Here is a 26,992-nt window from a genome sequence, read left to right on the forward strand (position 1 = left end):
AAACACAGAATAGTAATGGGAAGGCAATTTAGTGCCTCCTGCATACTGAGTTCTGAGTACTGAGTTCACCTGTGTTTAATTTTCCATTCATTTTTATACCCCAATACAAAAAGGGGCGATGGAGAAAGATTGCTTTTACATTATATAAAGGACAACCAGAACAGTTACTTGCCCCAGTGCTTTGAGACATCAAGCTTTATTTCTTGAGAAAAGAACTCATTTGTTTAGTCAGTAAACCCATTCTAGACCAAGTATCCTGAAAGCAGGCACTCCTTAGGCCAAATCTCCTATATCAAAAGAAGAAAAAGTATGATTGAATTCTCTGACCTTTGGTCAGGGTGGAGTGGATCTACCTCCATGGGCCATCTTAATGTCCAAAACACACAGTAACCACACCCTAGGTCAGGGTGTGTTTGCCTGAAGTTGTCCTCAACAACTTTGAATAAGCTCAAACTCTCTGACCTTTAGACAAGGTGGAATAGGCCCACATTTTTGGGCCTCCACACATTAGAGGGGAATATAAGACAGAAGCAGACAGCTGCCACACACAGTCTCATTCTAGATTTCTGGAGACAGGATCACCATTTCGGACTGAGGTAGAGGTAAGAGACATTAGCTGACTGTTTTGCTTTTCTGACCTTCAGGTTGAACCCCAATTTCTATCTCTGGGTTTTTATTAATCATGCTACAATTGACTCTGTTGCTTACTGTGATTTTTTATTTACTGTTTGTTTCCCAAATGGTGTCAGTATTTCCTTAAGAATTTCATTTCTACTTTGTGGTTCTGTATTATTCTTACTTGTAAATCTTTACATTTATTTATTTGTGTGTGTGTGCGTGTGTGTGTGTGTGTGTGTGTGTGTGTGTGTTTATGTGAGCTGTAAGCAGTAAGTGAAGACCAGAGGACAGCCTTCATTAGTCAGTTTTATGCTTCTATGGGGTCTGCGAATCAGTGTACGTCGTCAGGCTCAGTGAAAAGAACTTTAGTCACCCGGGTTTTGTCTTGTTCCTGACGTATTCTTAACTTAAGTTTGAGTTCTTGTTACATATTCCCCACTATCCAGAGTGGATGCATTTTAAGACCTCCAATGAATGTCTCAAAATACATAATATCATATATATATACATATATATATATAATTTCTCCTATATATAAAAACTAGCAATAACATGATTATAAACATAGGTTGCAATAACTTTCATAAATATAGTCTCTCTGTCAGAACACCTCTCTACCTACCTTTCAAGTGATGAGGTGATGAATGCAGCAGGCACTGTGATGTGGGATACGTGAACACAGTACTTTGATATCCTGATGGTCACATGGCTACCATGAAGGCTACTAAGTGACTAATAGGTAAGTGGGTATACTGGCTGAAGGGAAAGTTTATGATTTACATCTCTGGAAAAACAAAAATGACCGATATTTCACCAAGCTATTCAAAGTTATATACAAGCCAAAAATTGTGAATTTTTTTTCTGGAAGCTTCTATGTAATATTTTTGAACTGCACTTAACTACAGGTAACTAAAATTGAAAAGTGGGATCAGGAATAATGATCGCCATGGTAACCTCCCAGTGTAAACACACTGAGGACTTTCCTTTGAATAAGGAAATCATGCTTTCCTATCTCCTTCCTGTTGGCATGCTCAAAACTTGAAAATGAGTTTTCCTTACTTATTTTTCACTATGATATGTCTCCCATTAGGCTGGCTTATATCTTGTGTTTCCCATTTTATGCAAACTTCTTGAAAAATTTATCCTAGCCTATTCACTAAAATTTTGTGTCTCAGTTCTGCCCAGTAGCTCCTTGTGTTTTCTCTCTTATTTTATGAGCCATACTGCAAAGGTTATCAAAGATAGCCTATGGGACTAATAGACTCACCTCCTCTTTGTAAATGTGCTATAAACGCTGTAGTTCTTTGCTGCTCGAATTCCCACTGGCTCGCCTCGTAGTGCATTAGCAGAACTGTGGTTGAGACAGGGATCACGTGGCTTGGGAAGGTTGAATCCTTATGGTCTTCTGCTTCACAGAAAAGTCTGCTGGCGTATAAAGTACAAGGAAGGACAACCACCTGTAGCCTAAGAGCACAAGGAAGGGTGGGCATAGGATGGGCAAACCTGCCTCAGGCACGTTGATCTTCTTTAGTTCTTCACAGCTTTTTAAAGGGTATCTCGTTCTGCTTTATAGCACATCTCGGATCAGGCTGCCATATAATGTGCAGTTGCCCCTAATATCCACAGGCATGAGGAGTTTGTCCCATGTTCTTCCAGGGCTGCCCAAAGCTTCAGGCTGCTGGTGCTCAATTCCCTTATACAAAATAGCATAGTGTTTGCAGATGCTTTGTATCCCCCTGTGTAGAAAGTTGGCTGCATTATTGCATGGTCAACTTACAAATAAAGAAAATGCATTGCTCACAGTTCTGGAAGCCAGAAGGCTGAAATCTGGTGGCAAAGGTTTGGGTTCTGTTAGGGGTGTTCTTCGTGTTGTAGACCAACACCTTCTTGTCCTATCTTCACATTATAGTAAGAACACAGAGGTACCAGCCCTTCAACAGGGCTCTATTCTTAAATGATCACTTTATATTCCATACACCTCCCTCCAAATGCCTTCACCTTGCTGGGGTGGGGGACGACAAGACTTCAGTTTAATGCACCCTGAGAGGATGCAGACATGTAGTTCACAAGGTTGGGTAAAGATGCTTTGAGTCCTGAAAGAATCCCAGACTTCAGATCATATCCAACATCAAACCCTATTTCAATCTCTGGAAGGTTTTTTTTTATGTTTAGGGAGAGACATTCTGTGTGTGTTCTTGTCCTATATTCCAGGATCAGCCACTGCTACTGAGAGGTGAGCCTATGAAGACTTTTTAGAAGATAGGACTTTACATGGGCTATTCACCAAGACCAGGCATAGTCTGAACCCTCCCAAAAAATCTTCTATTCTTTATATTCTAAGAAAATAAGTCTTCTATTTCTGCCCCACCTCTTTCAGGGATTTCTTTTCTTCAAATCTCCCTCCTAACAATGTTTTTGAAAAGTCGGTGGTAGGAGTTCTAGCATCTTAATGGTCCTTAAAGGAGATTTGCTTTGCACTGGCTAACATCTATTTGACCAACTTCCTCCCCTCCTCCCTTTATTGTTCCCCCTTTCCCTATTTGAGCATCTTACATATTTTTGCACATGTTTCTTATTTTGTAAAAATGTAAATTTGAGATCTGGCTTTCCTTTCTCACCTTCGACTGGTATATGTGGAGTTTCTCTGTGTTGTGGTAGGCATCTCTGTTCCATCAGCCAGCTCTCAAATAACCACATGAAGATTTATTAATTATAAAAGCTTGGTTGATAGCTTAGGCTTGTTACTAGCTCTTACAACCTAAATAGATCCATACTTCTTCTCTAAGTTCTATCATGTGGCGGCTCATGGTTTGTTACCTCATTTTCTACATGTCCTACTTTCTCTGTGTCTATCTTGTGACTCCTCAGATTCTGCTCTTCTTCTTTCCCTCATTTTATTAGTCTGGTTCTCCCACCAAACCTTATCCTGCTAGCTATAGGTCAGTCAGTTTCTTCACTAGCCAGTAAGAAATGAGATTAGTACATATTCACAGTGAGAAAAAGGATTATTCCACAGCATTTTCCTTTTTTTGTCTAATTAAAAAGGAAGGTTTTTAACTTTAATACAGTAAAATTATGTACAGCAAAAACAATTATCAAATAAGAATTACAGTTACAATATCCAGTCCATTTGTATTTGCAAAATTTAGAGAAAATATTTTATTATTTATCTTATCCTTGTGAGTCTAAAGTTTTATACCTAATTTACCTTTTATCACAACTAAGGAAAACTTTAAGTCTAATTATTTAATCTTTAATTCCACCAAAGACTCTAGAAGGGTATAATGTTATCTAATAGCAGGGATATCTGACTGCCTGGATAGTCACCCAATAACTTTGTGGCATCTATCATTGGTCTCTAGGCCTAGTATATCTGACAGTGCTTTTTGTTAAACTGGCAATTTTGAAGGATTGTTCTCCCTTGTCTTGGCAAAATTTGGCAGGCACTTTCTTTTCCACTCTTTTGGTCCAGTTTGGACAACATACTGTCAGCAACTGAGGCAAGCACAATTTTTTGCCCAAATGATTAGCTTTTGACACACACACACACAAACAAACTCCATACGAAGTTTCTTTGATGTTCATGATACTTTTTTGGTGCTGTCAGGAGTCATGAAATAAACTTTAGGTTATTAAACATATTAAATGCCATATTCTATGGGTCTTTGAAATTTTTGAAGACCATTTATCTATCTGCCTAACCTTGAAAGCATACCTAATATGACTACAAGTTTGATTATTATGGATGGCCAACTACTAAACTGTATTTTTAATTATACATTTCATTTTTTAAAAATGCGTTGCATAAGCACAAAACCCCAAACAAACATAGAAACATACATTTTGTATAGCAAAAATATTTTTTAAATTTGTATCAGTAAACCACAATCCATACCAATGTAAATATTTTGAGATTAATAATTGGTTTGTGAATTAAGATAGATTATTAAATCTACCTTTTCCCATATCATTCCTATATCCTATCCCCCCTTTATTTTTATAAAGAGCTCTTTGAATTTAACTCCTTTGTTTCACTTTTTTCCTATGACCAGTAACAACTTGCAATCAACTCCCCTTAGATGTTAACAAATGCTTATAACCTATCTTTTGGGATTGTGGGTGTTTTCTTTTCTAGAGTACTTTCTGTTACCTGGGAGCACTGACATCTTTGGGTGAGCCTTGAGACAATCAACATAATTGTTAAGTCCTAGCTGGAGTAGTCTGTGAGGCTGGACCATCTCTGACAGCAGCCTTGAAGCTGTTCTGGATGCAAAACTCCGAGGAAACTGCAACAGAGTTGTTTTGAGATGTTGGATCGTCTGAGCCATCCATTTTTATTGGTGTTTTGTCCCCTTGCTTTGAAAAAACATAAACTTTGGAAGATAATATCTATACCTGTACTCTTGTATATATCTGTACATATTATACATATCTGTACAAGTAAAATATACAGTACCTTTTAAAAATTTTTCTAGGTTTATTTCTTTATGTCTGTAGTCAGGATTTTAGAGGGTCTCCCTGAGTCAAACCTGATCCATATCAACTTGGAATGACTCCACAGCCTCTTTTTTCCTCGTGGAAATAAAAGCAAAACCTCTCTCCCAAAGAAACACATCTTTTGACTTCCATTTTGAAGTCAAGACATTTTTTAAAATCTATAGATTGGTTTAATCCAGCAGGTCCCATTATCCAATGTGTCTTAGCAACTGTCATTCCTTCAGTGTAGAAGGCCGCAGCCACATTCTCCATTATCAAGATGGCGCTGACATCCGGCTTCACCACCAGGTGAACGCACATGTGCTCGGTAATTTCCCACTGAGTCCCCGCCTACTCCCGAGGCATCACCTGGGACTGGGAACAATGGACCTATCCAAGAGTGACACGTCCAAAGCAGGGTCTGTTTCCTATATAAGGGATGGGTTCCATCTTATCTGGGTCTCCGCCATGTTGGCTGATGCCCGCTCTCCCAAGGGGCATTAAAGCTTTTCTGCAGAAGGATCCTATGTGTACCGCGTGGTTCTTGCTGGCGAGACGGTAGCGCGGGACATCTGGTGCCGAAACCCGGGAAGAAGAGGAAGAAGAAGAAAAAGAAGAACTTTGCACCACCGGAGACCCCTTGGACACAAGGAGGATTCAGAACTGTAGGCATGCGTGCTCAGAGAGGTACGCTCTAAAGTCCAGAGAGCATATCAGAAACTGAGCAGCAGTGGGAGGTTGTGCGCGCACCCAGATAAGTTAAAAAGGACCCTCCGGTAAAGAATGGGGGAGACAGAAAAGAAAATAAGTTAAAAAGGACCTCCCAGTGATTTTAAAAAAAGTAAAAATGGGGGAGAAGGCTGATTTACAAGGTCAAAAGCTTTATGTTATGTTATATGTGTTGTCTTTTGTGTACTGGATAGGAGAAAGATATTTAAACTTAGAAACTGCTAAGGATATGATGTTTTGGGAAAGAGGTTCTGTTTTCGTCTCCACAGAAAAGGAGAGCCTAAGGGTGTACTTGGGATTTGCGTGGTTTGAATCACCGAGACCTCCTGAAATGTTGTAGTGTTTACCCCTAAGAATGCAACGGCCCAATAACAGCAGGAAGCAGCCAAAGAGACTAAACAACGCCCAAATTCCCTTAAAGATTAAATGAGGTCCTTTCAAGCCTGCTTCTCTGAGTTCAGCTTTGCTCCGTGCACCGGTTTGGGCTCGGAGTGGGTGCAGCTGGGGCTGGAGGGCAGCTGGAGCGGAGCTTTGCTCTGTGGCTATGGTGGGGAGCACGTTGCGCCGGCTCAATTGGTGCAGCTCGGTTGGTGCCTGGCCTGGAGGATGTCACAGCGGTGCCACAGACAGCCGGGCCAGAAGGCTTACAATGTACCTAAAACTGTGAGGGTCTCTGAGGGTAATATGGCTCTGATTCCATTTGGCTATGCTAAATGATGCTAACTTCAGGCAGGGCTGGTCGTATTTATCATAATAAAAGCGCAATTAAGGTTTAAATGCAGTAAACAGGCAGTACCGTATTACATCTACATAGTGCGACTTAAGTTTTTAAGAACTGCTTAGCATTTTAAGAACTCAAGTCCTCCTGAAAGATTGCTATGTATACGCTTGGCTTGTCTGGTGTTTCAGGTTCCGCAGGGAGATGAATGCGAAGGGCCCTTGGATTTGGGGGTGATTGGGTCGTTGGCTGGATCTGTGAGAGTTTACAGCCGCTTTTGCTGTGGCACAGATGTTGAGAGTTGGCTAGTAGGGAAGCGGCCCTGTTCGCCGCCTCTCCCATTGGCCCCTTGAGCCGCAGGCTCTGGCGCGGACCTTGAGTTATTGCCGGCCTGTGCAGCCTTGGTCTGGGTGTCGGCTCCCGCCACACTCCGCCACCAACACAGCCTCAGACCTCAGAAAACGAGGCTAGCCCCGCGGGGAAGGCAGGGGCACCTGGGGGTGGAGCCGCCACTTCCTGGCCTGGGACAGGCGGAGCCACACAGCGGGACACGGGGATCCGCACAGCGAGCAGGCCCAGGGCCGCGCACAGCACTTGGATGGCGGGCGGGCTCTGGAACCCAAGGCCACCGTACCAGCAAGGAATACAGGAGCCAATAAATCTTAAATCTAATATCAACAAACAGGGCCTGGGTTTTTCCTAGGCGCCACTGGGGCAACACGGCCCATACCGTAAAAAACAGAGATCCCCATATGGGTTCCCCAATGGCCACGTTATCTTAGGACTCCAGGCTGGAAACAGGAAAACGGTTTTCTCATATTTTTAAAACAATAATCTCATCTGTGCCAGATTTAAAATGGTTTAATTCTAAGGCCTACTATAATGACACAGACAAACAAGATTGCTCTTTACAACAGAGACCTATAGGTCTCTAAGTTCAAGACCAGCCTACTTCCAGTACTGACTGTGCTAAATTTTTACACTGAGTTTTTTAATACTCTTAAATGTTATTTTGGGAGAAGAGTTTGTTTGTTTTTTTCTAGAAATGCTACTATTCATGCTGTGGATTCATCTGTCCAGAGGCCTGAGGACAAAGCCTCTGCTATGGAGCTGTCTGGCCTGATTGCTGCGGAGCTGGCAGGTTCCTGAGGGATGGTCCAGCTCCTGCCCTTGGTCTGTCAGTTATTGCTATGTTGTTGTTGTACATTACAATGTTGTTGTTGCTGTGCCATTGCTATGCTGCTGGATTTCCCCTTGTTTTGTCAGTTATTGCTTGCTATCAGTTTCCCTTATCCTGTCAGTTATTTCTGCTAAACACTATGGGTATCTTCAAGACAGGTTACAAAATGCCATGGTTATTCAAATTAAGAATTGGATAAATATCTATTTAAACAAAAAGGGGGGAATAATATAAAGGAACTGCCCCCGATGCCAAGAACGGCCATCGCCATGGCTCTGTTCACCATAAATTTTTTAAATCTGGATGATAATGGCCAAAATGCTGCAACACGACATTGTTCGGATCCGCAGCGGCCCAAAGATTTGGTTAAGTGGAAAGATGTGCTTTCTAATGAATGGAAAGGCCCGGATCCCATCTTATTGAGATCCAGGGAAGCTGTTTGTGTCTTCCCACAGGATCAAGAAAGCCCATTCTGGCTGCCAGAGCGATTGACCCGAACAGTGAAGAGTGATCCACAACACACGGATTCGCCTGAGGACCTGGCTGCTGTTCCTCCTGCCATTTTGAGGATGGATGACAGAGTACCGATGGAGGACACTCTCAGCTTTCCCGAAGCTGTTACCAGTCAGCCATAGGATGGTGGTGTTTCCTCGACTTTTTACAACCAATATGACTCTGGGGCCCCTCATACCATCCTAGAGATGATTTATAAGCCTGGCCGTAGGACTCCAGTCCTGGGCCGTATCCCTCATTCCCCTACTTCAAAGAATGGGTGGGGGTGGAAATGTTTTGGAACAGTCCTATGCTATGGATTAGTGTTTCTCCTCTGGATGGTCTGCTGACTCAAATCCCAAAATCGTAGGGACAAAGTGGTTATTGCACAAGCGCTGGCTGCCCTGGAACAGGGGCCTCTACTGATATGTGGCTATCTATGTTAAAGCAGTAAGGTTTAAGCCAACCAGCTCCTGCACCCCTAGGACTGTGGTCCATTGCACAGGGTGGAGTGCTTGGCTTAGCTAGCCCTGAAGGTTGTTGAGCTGAAGAGCATCGCACAGAGAATGGCCCTCTCTGAGAGATAAGTCGCTTTGCTTAAGGGTTTCCTGCCGTATATTCCCTTTCCCAGAAAATTGGCAGAGGGCAGGCCGGATAGGCTCCAGGTGTCATGAGCCTAGGGACAGATTCCGTGTAAGCCCATTTTAATGTTTTCATTTTGGGAAGTGCGACCTCTATCTTTACCTTCCTAGGGAGTTGCCTTTCTGCAAAGAAGTAAAATTAGGGGGAGATGTAGAAGGCCGCAGCCACATTCTCCATTATCAAGATGGCGCTGACATCCGGCTTCACCACCAGGTGAACGCACATGTGCTCGGTAATTTCCCACTGAGTCCCCGCCTACTCCCGAGGCATCACCTGGGACTGGGAACAATGGACCTATCCAAGAGTGACACGTCCAAAGCAGGGTCTGTTTCCTATATAAGGGATGGGTTCCATCTTATCTGGGTCTCCGCCATGTTGGCTGATGCCCGCTCTCCCAAGGGGCATTAAAGCTTTTCTGCAGAAGGATCCTATGTGTACCGCGTGGTTCTTGCTGGCGAGACGGTAGCGCGGGACACTTCAGCAGCAATTAGAAAATTCAAAGACAACACAATAACATGCATGATTCAGATTTCTGTGTATTTTTCATCTTGACGTGGCTTTTCCCCTTTATATTACTTTATTCTTTCTTTAATAGTTTTACTTATTACTTTTAAACTATTTTCTGTGACTGTCTATATAATTTCTCATTTTCTCTCCCAAGCCTGTGATCACTCACTGTGATCCATTTAGAGTCTTTTTTCCTATTTGTACCTGCCTTTATTGTGTATCTGTAATCCTTTCTGTCTGCATGAGCAAAACTTAAACCTGCCATGCAGCTTAATTCGTGGTGAGCCCTGGCGGCACTCGAGCTGGCAGCTCAAGCCCACAGTCAGCAGATGGGAGATGTTTCTCTGTTTCACTGCTGGCTTGAGAAATATGGGACTGGGAAGTCACATTTGGCTCTATTTCTGCATGTTTAGAACCCCCCCTTTTTTTTTAAAGATTTCTGGGGTGTTATTGGATATAGGTGCTGAGCATCTGGTATATATATATATGTATATATATATACACACATACACACACACATATATATATGTGTGTGTATGTATATATACATATATGGAATTTTTTTCCGGGAGCTAGAAACTCCACCTACAAACTGGAAGATTGCATAGTGGCTTTCAAAAACATCTTTGGAAATGATTACAATGTCCTTAACAGCACGCAACCTACTTTTCGAGGTGAAAGATCTGTAATAGAAGTAGGTAAGCTACAAGGGAGAGATGTGTGTGCTTCTTTTGACTTTATTTCCTCCAATAAACTAACAAGTATATGAAGTTCATGTGGGGTTTAGTCTTTACAAATTATGAATGAATAAAATTATATAACAGCTATATCATATTTTCAAACACTCTCATATGATATCAAAACCAACTCAATAATATTTGTACACATACAAGGTGTGCCGTGTAAGGAACACCTTACATTGTGAAGTGTGTTCAATAATAGCTTGTCTTTGTAGTAGGTGTGCCTTTATAACATGCCTTAATGATAGATCTGTCTTTATTGTCATTTGTTTGGATTGGTATTTGAAACTGTGGGTCACCTGTAAAGATGTATCATTTCAGGTGGATTTGTGTAAAGCGAGCCTTTCAAAGAATAACTATCATGCCATCAGGTTTTCAGTGGCATCAGATATACTTTAAAGACTCTAGTCCAGCGCTTACCCATCTCATATTGGCTTCCAAACATCTTCAGAAATATTCCCACTGATCGTACATTCTGTTATACTCCAAGAGTTCTATAGAGACTGGGATTTGAAGATCTCTTCTCTATAATTTTTAGCATAGCCTATGATTATAGGCTTCAAATGTTTTCTAGGCAGTGAAGCCAAGTGGCATTCCAGGGCGAATCCTTGATAATGTGCAGAAGATGACTGAGGATAGATTTGATTTAATGACTAAAAACAGATCACAGAAATGTTTGGACAGAAATAGAAATAGGCCATGGTTTAGATGTTTGGTGAATATACACATTCAGATTTTCAAAAGTTCTTTGAGCTGGGTGTTGTGGTGGCACACACCTTTAATCCCCAGCATTCAGGAAGCAGTGACAGGCCGATTTCTGGGCCTGAGCAGGCATAGTCTACAGAATGAGTTCCAGGCTTGAGAAACCCTGTCTCAAAAACATCAACAACAAAACAAAAACCAACCGCACCCCCCCCCCCCGAAGAAAGACCAAAAATCAAAATGAAACCCAAGAAACAAACCAAAACCAAATCTGAAATAGAAACTTTTAGAAACAGAAAATACATTTTATTTTACTTGAGGCTCAGTTCAAGCGGAGGTTAAGCTGTTGTTCTAGTCTCCTTTCTGTGACCAATAAAACACCCTGATCAAAAACAACTTAGGGAAGGAAGGATTGATTTCGCTTGTGGTTCCCAGTTACAGCGGGAGTCACAGCAGCCACAGGAACCCAAGGCTACCTGTCACTTCACACCGACGGTGAAGAGCAGAAAGGGCTACTGCACCACACTGCGCACTTCCTTCACACTTAAAGTTTTAGGCCCAGAGCAGGGGTTGATGCCATGACAAGCATGGTTCAATTATCAATCAGGGCAAAGACATGTCCACAGCCAGCCTGATCTACATTATTTCTAGACTGAAACTCCTTTCCAGGTAATTCAAGGCTGTGGTGTGTGTGTGTGTGGGGGGGGGGATATTTAAACTAACCAGCACAGCAACAACGTGTAATAGTAACGGTAGAGTATTACACAATTTTATTTGGACAGGGAATGCAGTTACCTCTGTATTCAAAGTTTGTTAGAAACTCTAGCAGATTTAAGTCCCTGGAGCCACATGAGTGGCCAGTCCCTCCCCTGAGAACCTCTAACTGCCAGGTTCTACCCACAGAATACTCTTAACTGTCCCAACTGCTGCACCCTGACCCCACCCAAGATACTCTATCCTGGTTGCTTCTATTTCTGTTTCTCAGCTGAGCAGGGGGAGCCACCTTCCTGTTTCTCCACTCCCAATAAATCTGTGTGAGGTGTGTTGTGCAGAGTGACTTTGTAGTGCTCCTCAAAAAGTGTATCTCAGCTGCCAGGATAGCTTTCCATCCACACTGTAATGCTTACAACGAACCCTGGCCCTGTCAGACATTTCTGAGAAATCTTCATTTTGGAAAAGGAAATGCACATTTTGAAAACCCTTTCCCAAGATCAAGTTATCTTTATAAAATCTTTACAGAGCCTATTGTGAAGAACATAAATATGCCTACATTTCTAGACTCAGAATTTAGCCTTTTAAAAAAATGGATATAAATTAGAAATAAATGTCATTTCTATAGTACAGGGAGAAAATGGTGGTTCTAGACATTTTTTATAATAAATTCTAACTTAAGCAAAATAATAACCTTGCTACTAAAGAGGTTTTGCTGTTCCTAATTAATTTATTATAGTCCATTCTGATCACCCACTTATGTAATTAATGAGTTTTTAATTAAGATATCAACAAAGCCTTTGGCATAACATGAAAATATCCTGGTGTTAGTCTTGCTTGGAATCCAGAGCTTAGAGATAGGGTTGTATGCCATTTATTCATTTGGCAATGAAGGAAAAAAATGAAAAGAAACTCAAAGTATAAGAGGTCAAAGAAACATGAAAAGTCATCCCACTAATAACCCAGAAACTAAACAGCAAGATTCTCAACATTAAAGAGCGACAAACCAGTTTTCATAGCTCCTAAAAGATTTATTTAAATTTTATTTTTTAGGCCTGTGGATTATGGTTTTAAGCTAAACTACATCCCCAGCCATAAGAATTTTATAAACTAAGAGGCATCAATATGAAAACTACAGAGAAACTTGATGGTTTTTAATTACATACTTCAATTTTTGGCTATTTTCATTAATGATAGTATTTGTTTTCAAAATAAATGATAGTATTTTGATGTCAGGAACACTTTAGAGTGTAAACATGGTCTCATAATTGACTTTTTATATTTAAATGGATTAAAACTTTAACCTGCTTTGCTTTTATAATTAATTTATTATGGAGCTATTTATTTTAGTCACATTCTTTAATGAAATCTTTCCCAAAGAGGGGGTTTTTGTCGTTTTTTTTTTTTTTATGTGCGTGGGTGTTTTTCCAGCATGTCTGAGCACCGCCTGTGCACCTGGAATCCGGTGAGCCAGAAGACAGCATCAGATCCCCCGGAACTGGCATTCCAGATGGTTGGAAGCTTCCACGTGGATGCTGGGAGTTAAACCTGGGTCCTCGGAAGAATAGCCAGTGCTTTTAGCCTATGACTCAGTTCTGAGGCTACCCGAGAAAATTTTTAGTAAGGGTTCTTCTTGGATAATTTTTGAGCCCCTCCCAATCAGGAGCAATAGCGTCTGGCCTGTATATGTTCCAGTTCGGCAGCATAATCACATTAAACCGTGCCTTATTTTTTTAGCCTTTTGTAGATATTGCTGTCATTGGACGCCACCGAGGATCCTAGGGTGACTGTCACAGTTTCCTTCTCTTTCTAACACGATGTGGGCATAAATCTTCAACCTTAGTGTTTCGCAACTTTACCAAACTATATGTTGACGTAAATCATAAATCTTATTAGGTCTCCAGTATTTCTTTTCCTTCCTCTAACTGGAAACACCCACCTTACAAACTATTTTCCTCTTGGGAATTTATTACCCAATTTTACACTACTATTGCTTGACACAGAAACATGAAACGCCCCTCCCTCCCATATTTGTTACTATTTTGGCAAATTTATTTGGAACAAGAATCTCTGGGGTGAGACTTCTCACAGCAGGTGCCTCTGACACGCCCCTTTCCACTGTCATAAGATTTTTTCCCCCTAGAATTACATTTGGAACACAGTTACCGTTTAACCTTTACGAGTGTTTAGTCTTCTCTCAGGACTGCGTGCCCAGCCAGGGCCACTGAAATCCACGTACCCCTGTGACAGCTACGGCAGAGACTTGCGACTAGGAAGTCTGGATGGAGTCGCTGACTCAAAAACTTCTGAGCGACCAGAGCACTGAAGTGTCAGTCAGATATGGTCCCCAGACAGGGAGAAGAACCCGAATCCCACCCTGAATGGAGATGGAGGGCCTCAGAGGAGAAGAAATGGAGATGGAAGGCCGCAGAGCGGGAACACCAGCTGACCTGCAGATCAGAGACACAAAATAAAGTGAACTGCAGCAGAGAACTTTTGTGAAACTAGAAATCGGGGAGGAGAGGGGGCGGGGCGGGGCGGGGCGGGGCGGAGTGCGCATGCGTAGGTCCAGCGCTAGAGGAGCAACTGACTGCGCATGCGCGTTGAGTCAGCCGGTGTCTCTGAGGTCGTAAACCAGCTCTCTGTCATGCAGCGGGATGATTCCACGGTGCCAGGTAAGCGTTTTATGCATGCGAGAGCTAGTTTGGGCTCGGGGCTCCACCACAGTCCCGGCCCTGCTCGAGAGGCCCTGCCTTCCCCACCCCCTCCCTGCTCCGGGCCTTGTGCCTGCAGCTCACCGAAAATCAAGTTCCGTTTCCGAACTCTGGTGTCCAGGGCCTGCAGGACCGATTCCCTTCTAAAGGCTCCTAGACTTTGTTTTCCTGTCATTCCTCATGGATTCATTTCGATAGAGACAATTTAAAAAAAAATTAAAACGCGAGGACATGTGCGATCCCTTTTGGATTGACAGGCCCTGGATAATTTGCAGACCCCGTGATTATTGCGTAGAGACTTAAGTGGTACTGAGTGACAAGTGAGCAGTTTTGCATGGTCAGGTCCCTTAGTTCCCAGGCTGATTGCACAGGTTTGGCCTAGGCAGTACCAGTTTATCCTGTAATTCAAGATCTTTTGCCTTGCTGGATGCCAAGTTTTGTGTATTGTGTAACTTAACCGAAATGCAGACTGGAATCAAAGGTCATTTGACCACCGTGAAATCAAAGCTGGCCCTTTGCTGATTGAGTTATTTATTTTACTTGTGTAATTCACTCCTTGACACAGTGAACCTGTGTTTATGATTTATGGAAGAATCAATTCTATGTCAGTTGGAGTCAGATTTAGCCATGTTTTCTAAGGAAAGGAACTAAGATTTAATGGTGCCACACAAGCTTGTGACAGGTTTAAAAAGTATGAAGAAATCAGAGCTGGGTTTAAAACGTTTGCCTCGAATACGAATCTGTGGATATGTTGAAGTTTTATGAGCAGTCACATTTGGAAACTTCCCAGTGCGAGTCATTTAAAGCATCCCTTCTTGTTTCAGATTGAAGTGTTGTATTTTGCAAAGAGTGCTGAAATAGCTGGCGTTCGTTCGGAGACCATTTCTGTGCCGCAGGAAATCAAAGCGTTGCAACTGTGGAAGGAGATAGAGACTCTGCATCCTGGGTAGTTAAAGTTGTAGAATGCGCAGAATGGACCCTTTAATGTTTTGGAAATTATGTGTGTGTGTGTGTGTGTATGTGAATGTGTGTGTTGTAACATAAGAATACTAGTTTTATTTTTCTTGAAATCTTAAAACTCCCATATTTAGAAATATTTAACAAGCATTACAGGTAATTTTCTAAAAAAAAAAAAAAAAGACACAGTAAAGTGGATACCCCTAGACTTGTTTATATAATTTACCACCATCTTTATAATTTCTAGGGCAGAAAATGTAAGTTCTACCTTTTGTAACCTAAGGTGAGAATTTTAAAGATGCTTTTAAAAGATGTTCACTGTAAATGTTTCTGTCCTTTTCTTTAGAATATTTGAATTTTTCTGAGTTTTTTTTTTTTAAAGAAATACAACAAACACTACATGCTGCTGAGCTTGGCTTTTTATGAAATTTGAAAAATGTCCTCCTGGCCTGTGAAAGTCTGAATGAAACTGTCATCATCTTCACCCCAAGCCCTTCTCTGATGAGACATAGAAGGGGATTTATTTGACAATGTCCCAGGATGCCAATAGTAGGCTTGACCCAGAACTCAGTGCTCGGAACAGAAGGCAACTGCCCTGTGTGTTCAGCAGGAAAGAAATCCTTCCCCTGGAGTCTTTCAGATTGCTTTTACATTCAGTGAAAAGTTGGCCAACCTTTGTGCTCTTTTACCTACTTTCAGGGACACAACTGTCCTCGTGGGAGACGTCTTGGCTAGACTATCTCTGTCTACGCTTAGGCCTGTGAAAACACCATGTTCTGATTGGGAAGTTGTTGGGGTTTTGTTGTTGTTGTTGTTTCTCTCTCTCTCTCTCTCTCTCTCTCTCTCTCTCTCTCTCTCTCTCTCTCTCGGCTTAAATATTGGCCTCGTCTAGTTTGGGGGTATTTGTTTATTTTCCCCCACCAAACACTCGGCTTTTCAGCAAATACTAACCTTCCACATCTCTGTCATCAAGTGTGTTCTTCGAGGGATATGCCCTCTACGGAACGAGAGTGAGATGAATGCCTTTGTGAGTGATGAGTTCCTCGGTGCAGCTGAGGAGCAGTGAGGTGCAGTTCACTTTGCCCCTTCTGCTCAGACTGTTTCTCTTTCAGATTGGCCGATGTGAGAAACCAGGTGATACTTGCTGTCCGGCAGGAGTATGTCGAGCTGGGAGATGAGCAGCTCCGGCTTCAGCCTGGAGACGAAATTGCCATCATCCCCCCAATTAGCGGAGGATAGTGCACCGGAGCCAGCTAGGTGGGTGGCATCTCTTTTCCCTAGCCAGTCTGGTGCTGCAGGACCCTACGCAGGATAACTTGTGTTTGGTGTGATGTTGCTGCATATTCTTTGTGAGTCTGTCTGCACTAGTCCTGTATTGATGCAGCATCAACAGGGTAGCTTCGCCGATGCACACCGTCTCCTGTCTCCCATCACTTCCGGAGTGAGTGGTTTAATGCCAGCATGCACATTCATTGTATTTATTTTACATTTGCTTACTGAGATCTTACTAGGCTTGTATTTTGATGGTGGGAAAACAAATTCAGAGGAGTTAAGAAAGAAACTCGTCTTTGGGGGCAGGGGAGGTGGCGCTGTCCATAAAGTGCTCGTTTGAGTGACTTCTCAGCTGATTTTAGAACCTGCAAGCTAAGTTTGGGTAGTCTTGTATTATCAGAGGGAAGGGGAATCCGTATGGTGGGAAGCACATAGGTGACCTGTTTGGGTTCTGTGTTGTCAGAATCCAAAAGGGTGTAAAGTAGTGGTTCTCAACCTGTTGGTCATGACCCTTTTGGGGGTCGAATGACTTTTTTTTTACAGGGATCACGTATCAGATGCCCTGCATATCAGATGTTTGCATTGCAGTTCATAAGAGAAGTAAAATTGTCACCCCAGAACGAGGACATGTAGTCAAGGGCTGCAGCTTTGGGAAGGCTGCGAAGCACTGGTGGAAAGGGGCTGAGCACCCCAGATGGTGTGTAGAGAACCTGAGAAATCCTGGGAGTCAGGTGCCTTTTTTAGTTTCTTAAAGATGGGTAATGGGGAAACACCACTGGATTAAGACTTCATGGATTCTCAGCACTTCAAATACATCTTTAATGACTTCTCTGAGCCTTCTTTCATTTTTCTAATCAGATGAACTGGCCCGGGATTTCTGATTACACTGCTTGTGCCTATAGTGTAAGGTCCTCGTCCCTGCCCCCTCAGGCTAGCCTCTCCCTTTGCTCCTGTGCTGCCGGGCACATCACGTTCTTTGTTGTTCTGAGTCTTGACATTTGCCACTCCCTTTAGCACCTACACCCTGTTTCCATTTCTTCACGTGCCTGCTTCTTATCTCTCAGGTCTGAACTTGGCAACATGACCTCTTTAGAGAGACCTTTGTGATCTCTAAGACCTGTTCCAGAAATTCATTTATTTCTATTAAGTTATCAGTGTGGTAGGTTTGCATTCCTCGTGTGTGTATGTGTATGTGTGTCTGTGTGTGAATGTACACATGCCACAAGGTGCATGTGGAGGTCAGAGGTCAACTTGTAGGAATTGATTCTTTCCTTCCACCGTGTATGTTCTGAGCTAGAAACTTGGTAGTTAGGCTTGAGGACAAGTATCTTTACCTGCTGAGCCATCTTCCTGGACCTGTGGTTCTTTGTTGGTTTTCTTGTCCTATTCATATATGGGCACTCTGAGGCCAGGAGCCTGTGCTTTTGTTCCCTGCAGACCAGTGCCTAGGGTAGTCTGTGGCCCGTAGTCATTTGTCTTAGGATTTCTGTTCTTATGATGAAACACCATGACCAGAAGCAAGTTGGGAACAGAAAACTTTATGTCTGCTTAGAACTATCCGGCTATACTCGGTGCTGAGAAGCCAGGAGAGGAACTCAAGGCTGGAACTGCAACAGAAGCCATGGAGAAATAAATGCCACCTACTGGGCTGTTCCTCACGTCTTGCTCATCCTGCCTTGCCTTGTCTGCTTTCTTAGACTTAGGACCACTAGCCTAAGGGCTGCACCTCGCTGCAGTGAACTGGGCCCCCCAGGCTTACCTACAGCCCATTTGGGATGGAAAGTTTGAGGTTACCTCTTTGCACATAACTCTAGTTTGTGTAAAGTTGTCATAAAACTACCCAGTGTAGTATAAAATATGGCATTGCATATTACTGTTTGGTAATAAATGAGACACCAAAAAAGACTTTACACAATATCTAGAGTTTAGGTCACAGTCGTTACCTTCTTTCCTCCGTGACTACTGGGCTCGAGCCAGATTGTGAAGGGTTTCTTGTTCCTATGGAATCATTGTCTCCTTTCTTTTCCCATCTCTTGCTTGAATAAATGACATTCTATGAAATGAAAAGGACGTTCTAGGAATGGGGCTTGGGTTCACAGTGGTTAGTGTTGTTCTAGGTGGTGTGGGGCTTGGTTGTATGGTGGTTGGTAGTGTTCTAGGTGTGGGGCGTGGGCACATAGTTGTTACAAGGAAGGCCGCTTGTTCGTCCCGGCCACCCAGAACTGAAATAATCACACAGAAACCACATTCATTAAAACAGTGCTTGGCCCATTAGCTCTAGCTTCTTATTGGCTACCTCTTATATTAATTTAACCCATTTCTATTAATTTGTATATTGCCATGTGGCAGTGGCTTACTGGCAAAGATTCTAGCCAGTGTCTGTCTCAGGCGGAGGATCCATGGTGTCTCCCTAACTCTGCTCTTTTCCTCTCAGAATTCAGTTCCATCTCCCCGCCTACCTAACTTTTGCCCTATCACCAGGCCCAAAGCCGTTTTTTTATTAATCAATGAAGGCAGCACAAAGATAGAAGGACCTCCTATACCACATAGTGGTTAGTGATGTTCTACGTGGTGTGGGCTTGGTTGCTTGGTGGTTGGCGATATTCTAGGTGTGGGACTCGGTTATATAGTGGTTAGTGATGTTCTAGGTGTGGGGCTTGGATACATAGTGGTTAGTGATGTTCTAGGTGGTGTGTGGCTTGGCCACATAGTGGTTAGTGACTTTCTAAGTCATGTAGGAGTTGGTCACATGGTGATTGGTGATGTTCTAAGTGTGGGACTCTTCTACCTAGTAGTTAGTGATGTTGTAGGTGTGGGTCTCATTTACGTAGTGGTTAATGATTTTCTAGGTAGTGTAGGGATTGGTTACTTGGTAGTTAGTGGTATTCTAGGTGTGGGACTCAGTTACATAGTGGTTAGTGATGTTTTGGCTGTGGGGCTCGCTTACATAGTGGTTAGTGATGACATGCATACAGATGAAAGTGGTGATACCTCAATTGTTTCGTGATGAGAGAGAGGAACAATAATTACATTCTTAGAGTATATGGGCACATGATATGGACACATGTAAATGGTTAGGACCATGTAGAATTACCGTAGACTAATGAGGGATAGTAATAGTTGTATTAGTTTGTTAAAACTTTGAACTTATCATTCAGATCAAATCCTCCTCTTCCCACCTGATAAAGAAAAAATGGGACATGGAAACAACATGTAAGTCTTATGTGTTACTTCTGATACTCTCACTGAAGGCCGTTGACATCTTATTTCCAGGAAAGATGTGGATGAGGTTGAAGAGAAACCTAAAGACATAATACTGTTGACTATGGAGAAGCTGTCAGTGGATGAAGTCTCTCAGTTGGTCATCTCCCCGCAGTGTGGTGCGGTATCTCTCTTTGTGGGTGAGTTTGTGATTTTCTCTGCTGCAGAGTAGGAACTAGTGACAATAACTTCTGTGTTAATGTCAACAGTAGAGGGCGCAGGGTACTGAGTGGCAAACCAGGATTGCCCTTGAAAGTGGACAGAAATGTATGTATGTGTGTGTGTATGTATGTGGTTTTTCGAGGCAAGGTTTCGCTGTAGCTTTGGAACCTGTCCTGGAACTAGCTTTTGAGACCAGGCTGGCCTTGAACTCACAGAGATCCACCTGCCTCTGCCTCCTGAGTGCTGGGATTAAAGGCATGCACCACCACTGCCTGGCTCAGTTTTGGTTTTATCTTAGTTACTTTTTGATTAACAAGCTGTATTAAATTACAGGGATAATAAAGGCATGGTAAAAGTCAACATTAAGAGAAAAAATTGCATTTTTTAAATATTGAGGTAAAAATGTATTTGTTGATAATACTGGGAACACATCTATTTTTTGTTTAAGTATGAAACACTATTGGTAAGAAGAGGAGCGCAACCTGTTTTGGAATATGAATACTTTCAGGGAGCTTGCTTGATTATTATTATTTCCTAATCATCATGGAGATGATAATCATTTATTCTCCTAATCAGGTTTTTCCTGTAGAAAATTTAAAGTAGGTTTTAGACAAATATACAATACTTGTTTGTAAGTTAGAAACAATTCTTTTTTTTAAAAAAAATCTGTAAATGAAGTATTTCTAGTACAGGAAAAATGTTATTTTCATTGTGTGGTTATCTTTGTTTTGCTTTTTTAGGGACTACAAGAAATAACTTTGAAGGCAAAAAAGTCATTAGTTTAGAATATGAAGCTTACCTACCGATGGCAGAAAATGAAATCAGAAAAATTTGTCTTGATATCAGGCAGAAATGGCCAGTCAGACACATCGCGGTGTTCCATCGACTTGGGTAGGATTTCCTTATCTTTTGAACGTTGAATTTGGTTGCTTTTTGTCTGTATATTGATACTGACTGTCTCTTACGAGAAAGGAAGGCTTGTGCTTTTCCCCTGGAGGACAGCGGAGAGGTCTCCCAGCATCTTCCTTGACTGCTTATTGGACGGCAGCTTTGGGTGCCCTCGGTCCCCCTTCTGCTTTAGTGAAGACCTTCGGGTTGCCCGAGTGCCTGCAGCGATGCCTGCTTAAATCCCCAAGGCCCTTAGACAGTTGTTCTGGGCTCTGGGCTTGGCGTGTGTTGAAAGTTGACTGTAGGTCTGAAGCTGTTATAAACAGTTTATTTTTCTACTACCAAGAACAGTGGCATTTTAAAAGAAGCCAGCAGTTAAGACATCTGTCATTATTTTGTTATTAGCTATAATTTTATTACTAATTACTAATGCTAATGTTGCCACTTCTGTTGCTTAAGATTAATTGATATTTATTATTTGTAATTATATATTAAGTGTGTGTGGTCCCTTTAGTCTTTAGATACCATCTTACACTGTACCTTGTTTGAATTAGATGGCTGTTGAGTTAGAGCAGTGGTTCTCAACCTGTGGGTCTAAATGCCCCTTCCACAGGAGTTGCTGAAGACCATTGGAAAACACAGATATTTACGTTGCAGTTCATGACAGTAGCAAAGTTACAGTTATGAAGTAGCAACAAAAATAATTTTATGTTTAGCGGTTGCCACAACATGAAGAACTGTATTAAAGGGTCACAGCATTAGGAAGGTTGAGAATCACTGAATTAAAGAGAGAAGGAATAGACCTTTTCTTCTTAGTCCCCATAAAGAAGTTTTATGGATACCTGCTAATTTCCACTGACTATAACTGACATGAATGGCCATTTTCTAGTTAAGCTAGATATTTAAATAAAAGAGAATTACATTATAATTCTAACTTATAAGCAGATTTTCCCATTCCCTCAGTGGTTTCTCTACTATGTGAATCAGGAGATGATAGTAATTGTTTTCATCATCTTGTTAAAGTCTGGTTCCGGTATCAGAAGCAAGCACCATCATAGCCATGTCCTCGGCTCACAGAGCCGCGTCCCTGGAAGCTGTGAGCTATGCCATCGATTCTTTGAAAGCCAAGGTGCCCATATGGAAAAAGGTAAGTGACGGAAATAGCTCATTTGTGAAGTAAGAGGGCTTCAGAATTTGGCTTCATATGCCTTGCATGCCTGTAGAATCTGGTTTTCCTTATCTGAAATGGTGCATTTATGATGTGCCTGTTTTCCAAGTTTAAGCGTAAAAAATATATGCCCCAAGGAATGCGTGGTGTGGAAAAGGCCTCCACGAGTGCTCGCAGATAGAATTTCTAGTCCACACTCTTCCTGCAGTTCATAAGGTAATCTCCTTTCAGTAAGGACTCTGTTCTACTAGAGGAGAGTGAGAATGACGTCAGCCACTTAGTCTCTGGCTACAACAGAAACCCCTTCAGGCAGAGGAGCCTTTGTGTAGTGGTTCTTTCTTAGGGTGGATAGTATATCTGAGAAAATGTTACCAGCCATGGTGCACATCTCCATTTTCAGCACTGTTGGGGCGATCACAAGCTTTATTCTCTCCTAGGCTACATAGACCTCATCCCCAATTTATGTATATGTATGCATGTAAAATAGAAGCAGTGATAGGACATTCTCTCGTTTTTTTTTTTTCTGCCAATAAATCAAGCTAAGCAAGAATGAGTAATTTTCTGGTTAAATGGAGCATTCTGAAGGGACACCCCCTACCCCACCCCCGACTGCAGCAACATTGACAGTTCTGCAGACAGTTCTATACTTGTAAATCTTGGAAATATGTACTTACACATCTGAGTCTAGAATTCCCTTAGCAGTGTGGCTGTTCCCAAAGCCAAGGAACTAATGCATGCTCAAAGGATCAGAAGAGCCATACAAGGCCAGGACTATCCTCAGAAGAGTGACTGGCCTCAGCCAGTGGGAAAGATGATGAGGTGGGACCCTGAACCAGGGTCTGGGAAATTCAGTGAATGTATTTTCCGGGTAAAATCTGATCCTCTCTGTGGGCTAGAGTTTAGGAACTACTTTGGGATTACAGGACAAGGTATGTGTAAAGACCTCGTGATTCTGAGAGAATAGGAGGCAAGTCTGCACACAGAAGAGGAGTGGAGAGCGTTCCAAATGAGATTCAAGCCAGATAGCAAGGCTGGTGTCTTCACTGGAGAGGAGCAGGCCGACAGTCAAGACAGCAGATGGGGGCCAGGGGCTAGCCCTGCAACTGAGAGCAAGGGGCAGTGGTGGGCAATGCCCTCGGTTTATTCTTCAAGGAATAGCTGGACTTTCTGTTTGCTTCCTGGTCTGTAGAGAAATGGGAACGTGTAGGTGCTCAGAGGCAATGAAGGGGAGCAGCGGACCCAGACCTTATCCAGGAACAGACAAGGCATTAGTGACTTCCCGTGGTCTGCAGTACACACCTTTCAGGCCACGCATTTAAAATAGCTGCTGTGAGGAAACTGAGAGGACCCAGAAAAGGCAAATTAGCAAGGTAGTAGAAATAGGGGAGGGTGAGAGGAAGAGGGGACAAGAAGAGGGGAGGGGGGGAAGAGGAGAAGTGAGAATGACAGGGATGAATTTAGGGGCAGTTGGAAGTTGAATCTGGATTTCTCTCGCTGTAGAAATGAAATTTGGCCAGTGTGGGAAGAGGCTGTAACCTTTCTCTTCCTGTTGGGTTGTCTGCATTCCAGTCTGATTCTTTGCTTAGCACACACTTGAAGATCTCCTGAGACACAGGCAAGGAATCGCAGGCAGATAGGGAGCACTGCACAGAGGTCAGCGGGCAGCGGCACAGGCCTGTGGAAAACACTTGCCAGCTTCTCATATAACCTCATAGCTGGTGGAAAGCCAGCCCACCTCCCATCTTAGGAACGTCCAGGTCAGTGAGTTTGGAAAGAAGAAAGGGTTTGAAGCTAAAGGCCTTCCATTTTCTCATTCCTAATCTACCTGCTAATAGATAAAAGTAGAGCAGGCAGCCCAGATGGAGTTGCTTACTCTTTTCTCTAGTTACATCTTGTGACAGCTTCTGCCTGTCATCTGTGTTTGTGTTCATACAAGTGCCGCTTAGATTGTTCAAGGTGGTGGGTGGTAGAAATGGATGTCCTGTTCTCTTGTCTGACCTGTCTGAGTGTATTTTATTCTCTCTTGTTAATTCATATTGAAGACCTGCCGTGGTTCTGTTTTTTAGGAAATATATGAAGAATCAGCATCATCTTGGAAAAGAAACAAAGAGTGCTTCTGGGCTGCTGCAAATTAGTCACTGGATGTTTGGCGGTGCCCTAAATCTTAAATGTGGCAAACAATCTCTTAGGTGATACTAACAGAAAAATAGAAGAATGCATGAGCGTGTGGGATGAGGGGCTGCAGGAACTAAAGGTGGGAAGAAATGGCTTGACTAAAATATGAGATGAAGTGTCTGCTGGACCATTCTTCTGAGACTAACTCCCAGTTGTAGCCAGCTCACAAGGGCTGTGTCCTCCCTTTTATGGTCATCTGTCCCAGGAAGACCTCCCTGTCTCATTGGATATTGACAGCATCATTATCAGGCATGTTTTACAAACGATCGGCAGGATCAGAAAGTCATTGTTAGTTTTGATATTATATATTTTACATAACTTAAACGTAAAACCAAATAAATCAAGATTTTAAATAGCTTAAAAGTAGATTCTATTTGTTTATATTCAGTGATAATATCTAAGAAATTTTATATTACAGAGACCACTGTGACTTCAGAATCTATAATTATACAGTAAACCTTTTTATATTTCATAGTTATCAGTATCCTTATGACTAAAAATTAGCATAAAATTGTTGTAAAACTAACTAGCAGCAAAATGGTTTGTGTTAAAGTGGTATCTGATGTTTGAAAGTTGGCCCACAACTACTTAGGGAGATTATGTGATTATTTATTAAAATAGTTTGGATAGTTTTCATAATGTTTATATGACATTAGCTTGTGTGAAGTTATTACTAAACAAATTAAATTTTCTGCAAGGTTTTTATACCAGACATCCAGTTTTTGATGGGTCAAGCTATCGTGGCAGGCCCGAGTACAAAAGTACCTTACAATTTGTTATGAATTTTTTTCAGCTTTATTGACCTATGTTTGATAAGTAAAATGTATTTAAGTTCTATAATGTGGTGTTTGGATGCTTGTGTTGTGGTCATCATGACCCAGATGAATAACACATCTGTCGTTTTTGTAGCTTCAGTAGGGGGCGACTTCAGGTGCATTCTGAGCTCCTAAATATTTAAAATTCCAGCATAGTTGGATGATAGATGTCATCTTAGAATTAGCAGCATTTATGATAAGAATAAAGACTACCATTAAACACTTAGATTGAAGCGTTTTTTTCTTTCTAAGTAAGTTTAGTAATCCTATTCACTATATTGAAGACCACATTTTACCTAGTTAGCTCATATATTCAACAAATGTTTTCTGAAAGCTGATCGTATGACAGACTCCCACCTCTGTCCCACATCTTTGTTATCATGAGAAGACTGTCTTTCTTGATGGCTGTGAGTAACAGGATAGCCATGCATTCTCAGGGATTTCTTGGTTGCTTGGTCTCTGTTCCTTGGTTCACTCCTAATTATTGGGTCAGAGGGACACTTGGAAGAGAAAAAAATCTCCATCCTGCTGTGGGATAGTCTTTCTGTATGAATATGTGTTGCTCTCATTGGTTGATAAATAAAGCTGATTTGACCTGTAGCCAGGAAGAATAATACTAGGTGGGAAAGCCAAATAGAGATTCAGGCAGAAGGAGGGCGAAGTAGAGAGAGATGCCAGCAGCCACCCAAGAAACAACATGCCAGCAAACGGGCAAACACCATGGCAACATGGCAATACATAGATTAATCATGGGTTAATTTAAATGTAAGAGCTAGTCAGTAATAAGCCTAAGCCATTGGCCAAAGATTTATAACTAATGTAAGCCTCTGGGTGATTATTTGGAAGCAGCTGTGGGACTGGGTGGTGTGATGTTAAGTTGGGAGCGTCACCCCAGGCCCTTGCATCCATCCCAGCCCCCTGGCCTGGGAGTTGCATTGGTCTGGATTCCAAATCCCAGCATGCCAGGTCCTGACCCCTCCCCAGGGGTATTACAGTGTATTTAAGTGGGAGGCCTAAGGAGGAACACTTGGTTATGGGTTTTGCATGTGCTCCCTATACTCTCGGCCACCTGAGAGTGCTGCAATTATTAAAACATGGGAATTTTAATTCGATTTAATTTGACTTGATTGGATTTCTGTGAGCCTGTGAGGAGGATTTTTCTTAACCGGTGGGACAGAGAAACTCCGTTTATACCATAAACTTCCACTAGTGATTTAGGGTAGTCTGGCTATCTCAGCCTCTCACTTTAGAACCTTCCTTTCCTTCCACAGGTTTTAGTCTGCGTCTGTGTCAAGAACTGGGTGTTGGAGTCAATTACCCTAACCCTGAAAACACATTAGGTTACTGGGCTACTGTGTATATGCCTAGGATTTTACACCCCTGATGTTAACATTAATGTGAGATACTTTCCATTTCTAAGGTATCTCTACTAGAGTTTAGTTTGAGTGGTGGTGCAAACCTTTGATCTCACCACTAGAGAGGGTCTCTGTGAGTTTGAGGCTAACCTGGTCTACGTCGTGAGTTCCAGGACACTAGGCTTACACAGAAAAATCCTGTCTCTAAAACCAAAACCAAAACCAACCAAAACCAACAAAAAAAGATTTACTTTTCAAATGCTCTTAAAAGGCCTTTATTGAAGGTAACTATGTTTTTCAAGAGTATAGAGCAGACCAGACATTAAAAGTGGTTTTAAAGAATCATGCCTTCATTAAGTAGGCTTGATGCTGTGTGTGACCTAGGCTCCTGTGCTTTTAAGTCTCCAGCATGAACATGTGGGATTAGATTTGGGACGCGCTGGAAGAACCAGAATGAAGCATCCTTGAAAGTTTATAGTGCATGGCACTGGAATTCAAAGGGATCTTCCTTATTCCTTAGTCCCTGACTTCTCAGGAGTGGCAGAGTTAATTGGTGGTTGAGAGATTAAAGGCTGATGTCACCGTCGCACGCAACCATTGCCAGCTGGCTGTTAAACTAGAAGAGTAACCTTCAAAACCAGCAGCAGCCCTAGCACATTGCGTGCTCTGGACCATGACTGGTCGTGACTGAGTTTCCACAAGAAGCTCGA

The 26,992-nt window shown here is 42.2% G+C and overlaps 1 protein-coding gene and 3 long non-coding RNA genes across 7 annotated transcripts; 3 read left to right on the top strand and 1 right to left on the bottom strand.

The window, feature by feature from the left end:
- Window positions 1-391: 391 nt before the first annotated feature.
- LOC148119681 (uncharacterized) lies at window positions 392-5,333 on the top strand. The gene is made up of 3 exons (XR_015735003.1): window positions 392-602; window positions 1,212-1,357; window positions 4,754-5,333. It is a non-coding gene; the product is annotated as an uncharacterized LOC148119681 (long non-coding RNA).
- A 454-nt stretch (window positions 5,334-5,787) lies between these two features.
- LOC148119682 (uncharacterized) lies at window positions 5,788-9,281 on the top strand. Its single transcript, XR_015735002.1, has 2 exons — window positions 5,788-7,714; window positions 8,177-9,281. It is a non-coding gene; the product is annotated as an uncharacterized LOC148119682 (long non-coding RNA).
- Window positions 9,282-12,823: 3,542 nt separating this feature from the next.
- On the bottom strand, window positions 12,824-14,607 carry LOC125406198 (uncharacterized). Its single transcript, XR_015735004.1, has 2 exons — window positions 14,314-14,607; window positions 12,824-13,965 (listed from the first exon to the last, which is right to left on the bottom strand). It is a non-coding gene; the product is annotated as an uncharacterized LOC125406198 (long non-coding RNA).
- Window positions 14,061-25,153, top strand: Mocs2 (molybdenum cofactor synthesis 2). Of its 4 annotated transcripts, none has more exons than XM_087896897.1 (6): window positions 14,061-14,190; window positions 15,054-15,175; window positions 19,732-19,859; window positions 20,622-20,772; window positions 21,793-21,916; window positions 24,004-25,153. In XM_087896897.1, the coding sequence occupies exons 1-6, from the start codon at window positions 14,173-14,175 to the stop codon at window positions 24,070-24,072; spliced, it is 612 nt and encodes a 203-aa protein (XP_087753023.1). In that variant the 5' UTR covers window positions 14,061-14,172; the 3' UTR covers window positions 24,073-25,153. The 4 variants fall into 4 exon arrangements, with proteins under 4 accessions (XP_087753023.1, XP_087753021.1, XP_087753022.1 ...); XM_048443055.3 differs by lacking the exon at window positions 14,061-14,190 and adding an exon at window positions 16,299-16,443; XM_087896895.1 differs by lacking the exons at window positions 20,622-20,772; window positions 21,793-21,916; window positions 24,004-25,153 and adding an exon at window positions 16,299-16,443.
- Window positions 25,154-26,992: the final 1,839 nt, after the last annotated feature.

The sequence above is a fragment of the Myodes glareolus genome, chromosome 15 (genome assembly GCF_982192425.1).
Source record: "Myodes glareolus chromosome 15, mMyoGla1.1, whole genome shotgun sequence".
Classification (NCBI taxonomy): domain Eukaryota; kingdom Metazoa; phylum Chordata; class Mammalia; order Rodentia; family Cricetidae; genus Myodes; species Myodes glareolus.

Excerpts from the sequence above, each read along its gene's own strand:
- Mocs2 (XM_087896897.1), top strand. Across the intron at positions 15,176-19,731 it reads ATAGAGACTCTGCATCCTGG|GAAAGATGTGGATGAGGTTG; the intron begins GTAGTTAAAGTT and ends TCTTATTTCCAG. Across the intron at positions 20,773-21,792 it reads GCGGTGTTCCATCGACTTGG|TCTGGTTCCGGTATCAGAAG; the intron begins GTAGGATTTCCT and ends ATCTTGTTAAAG.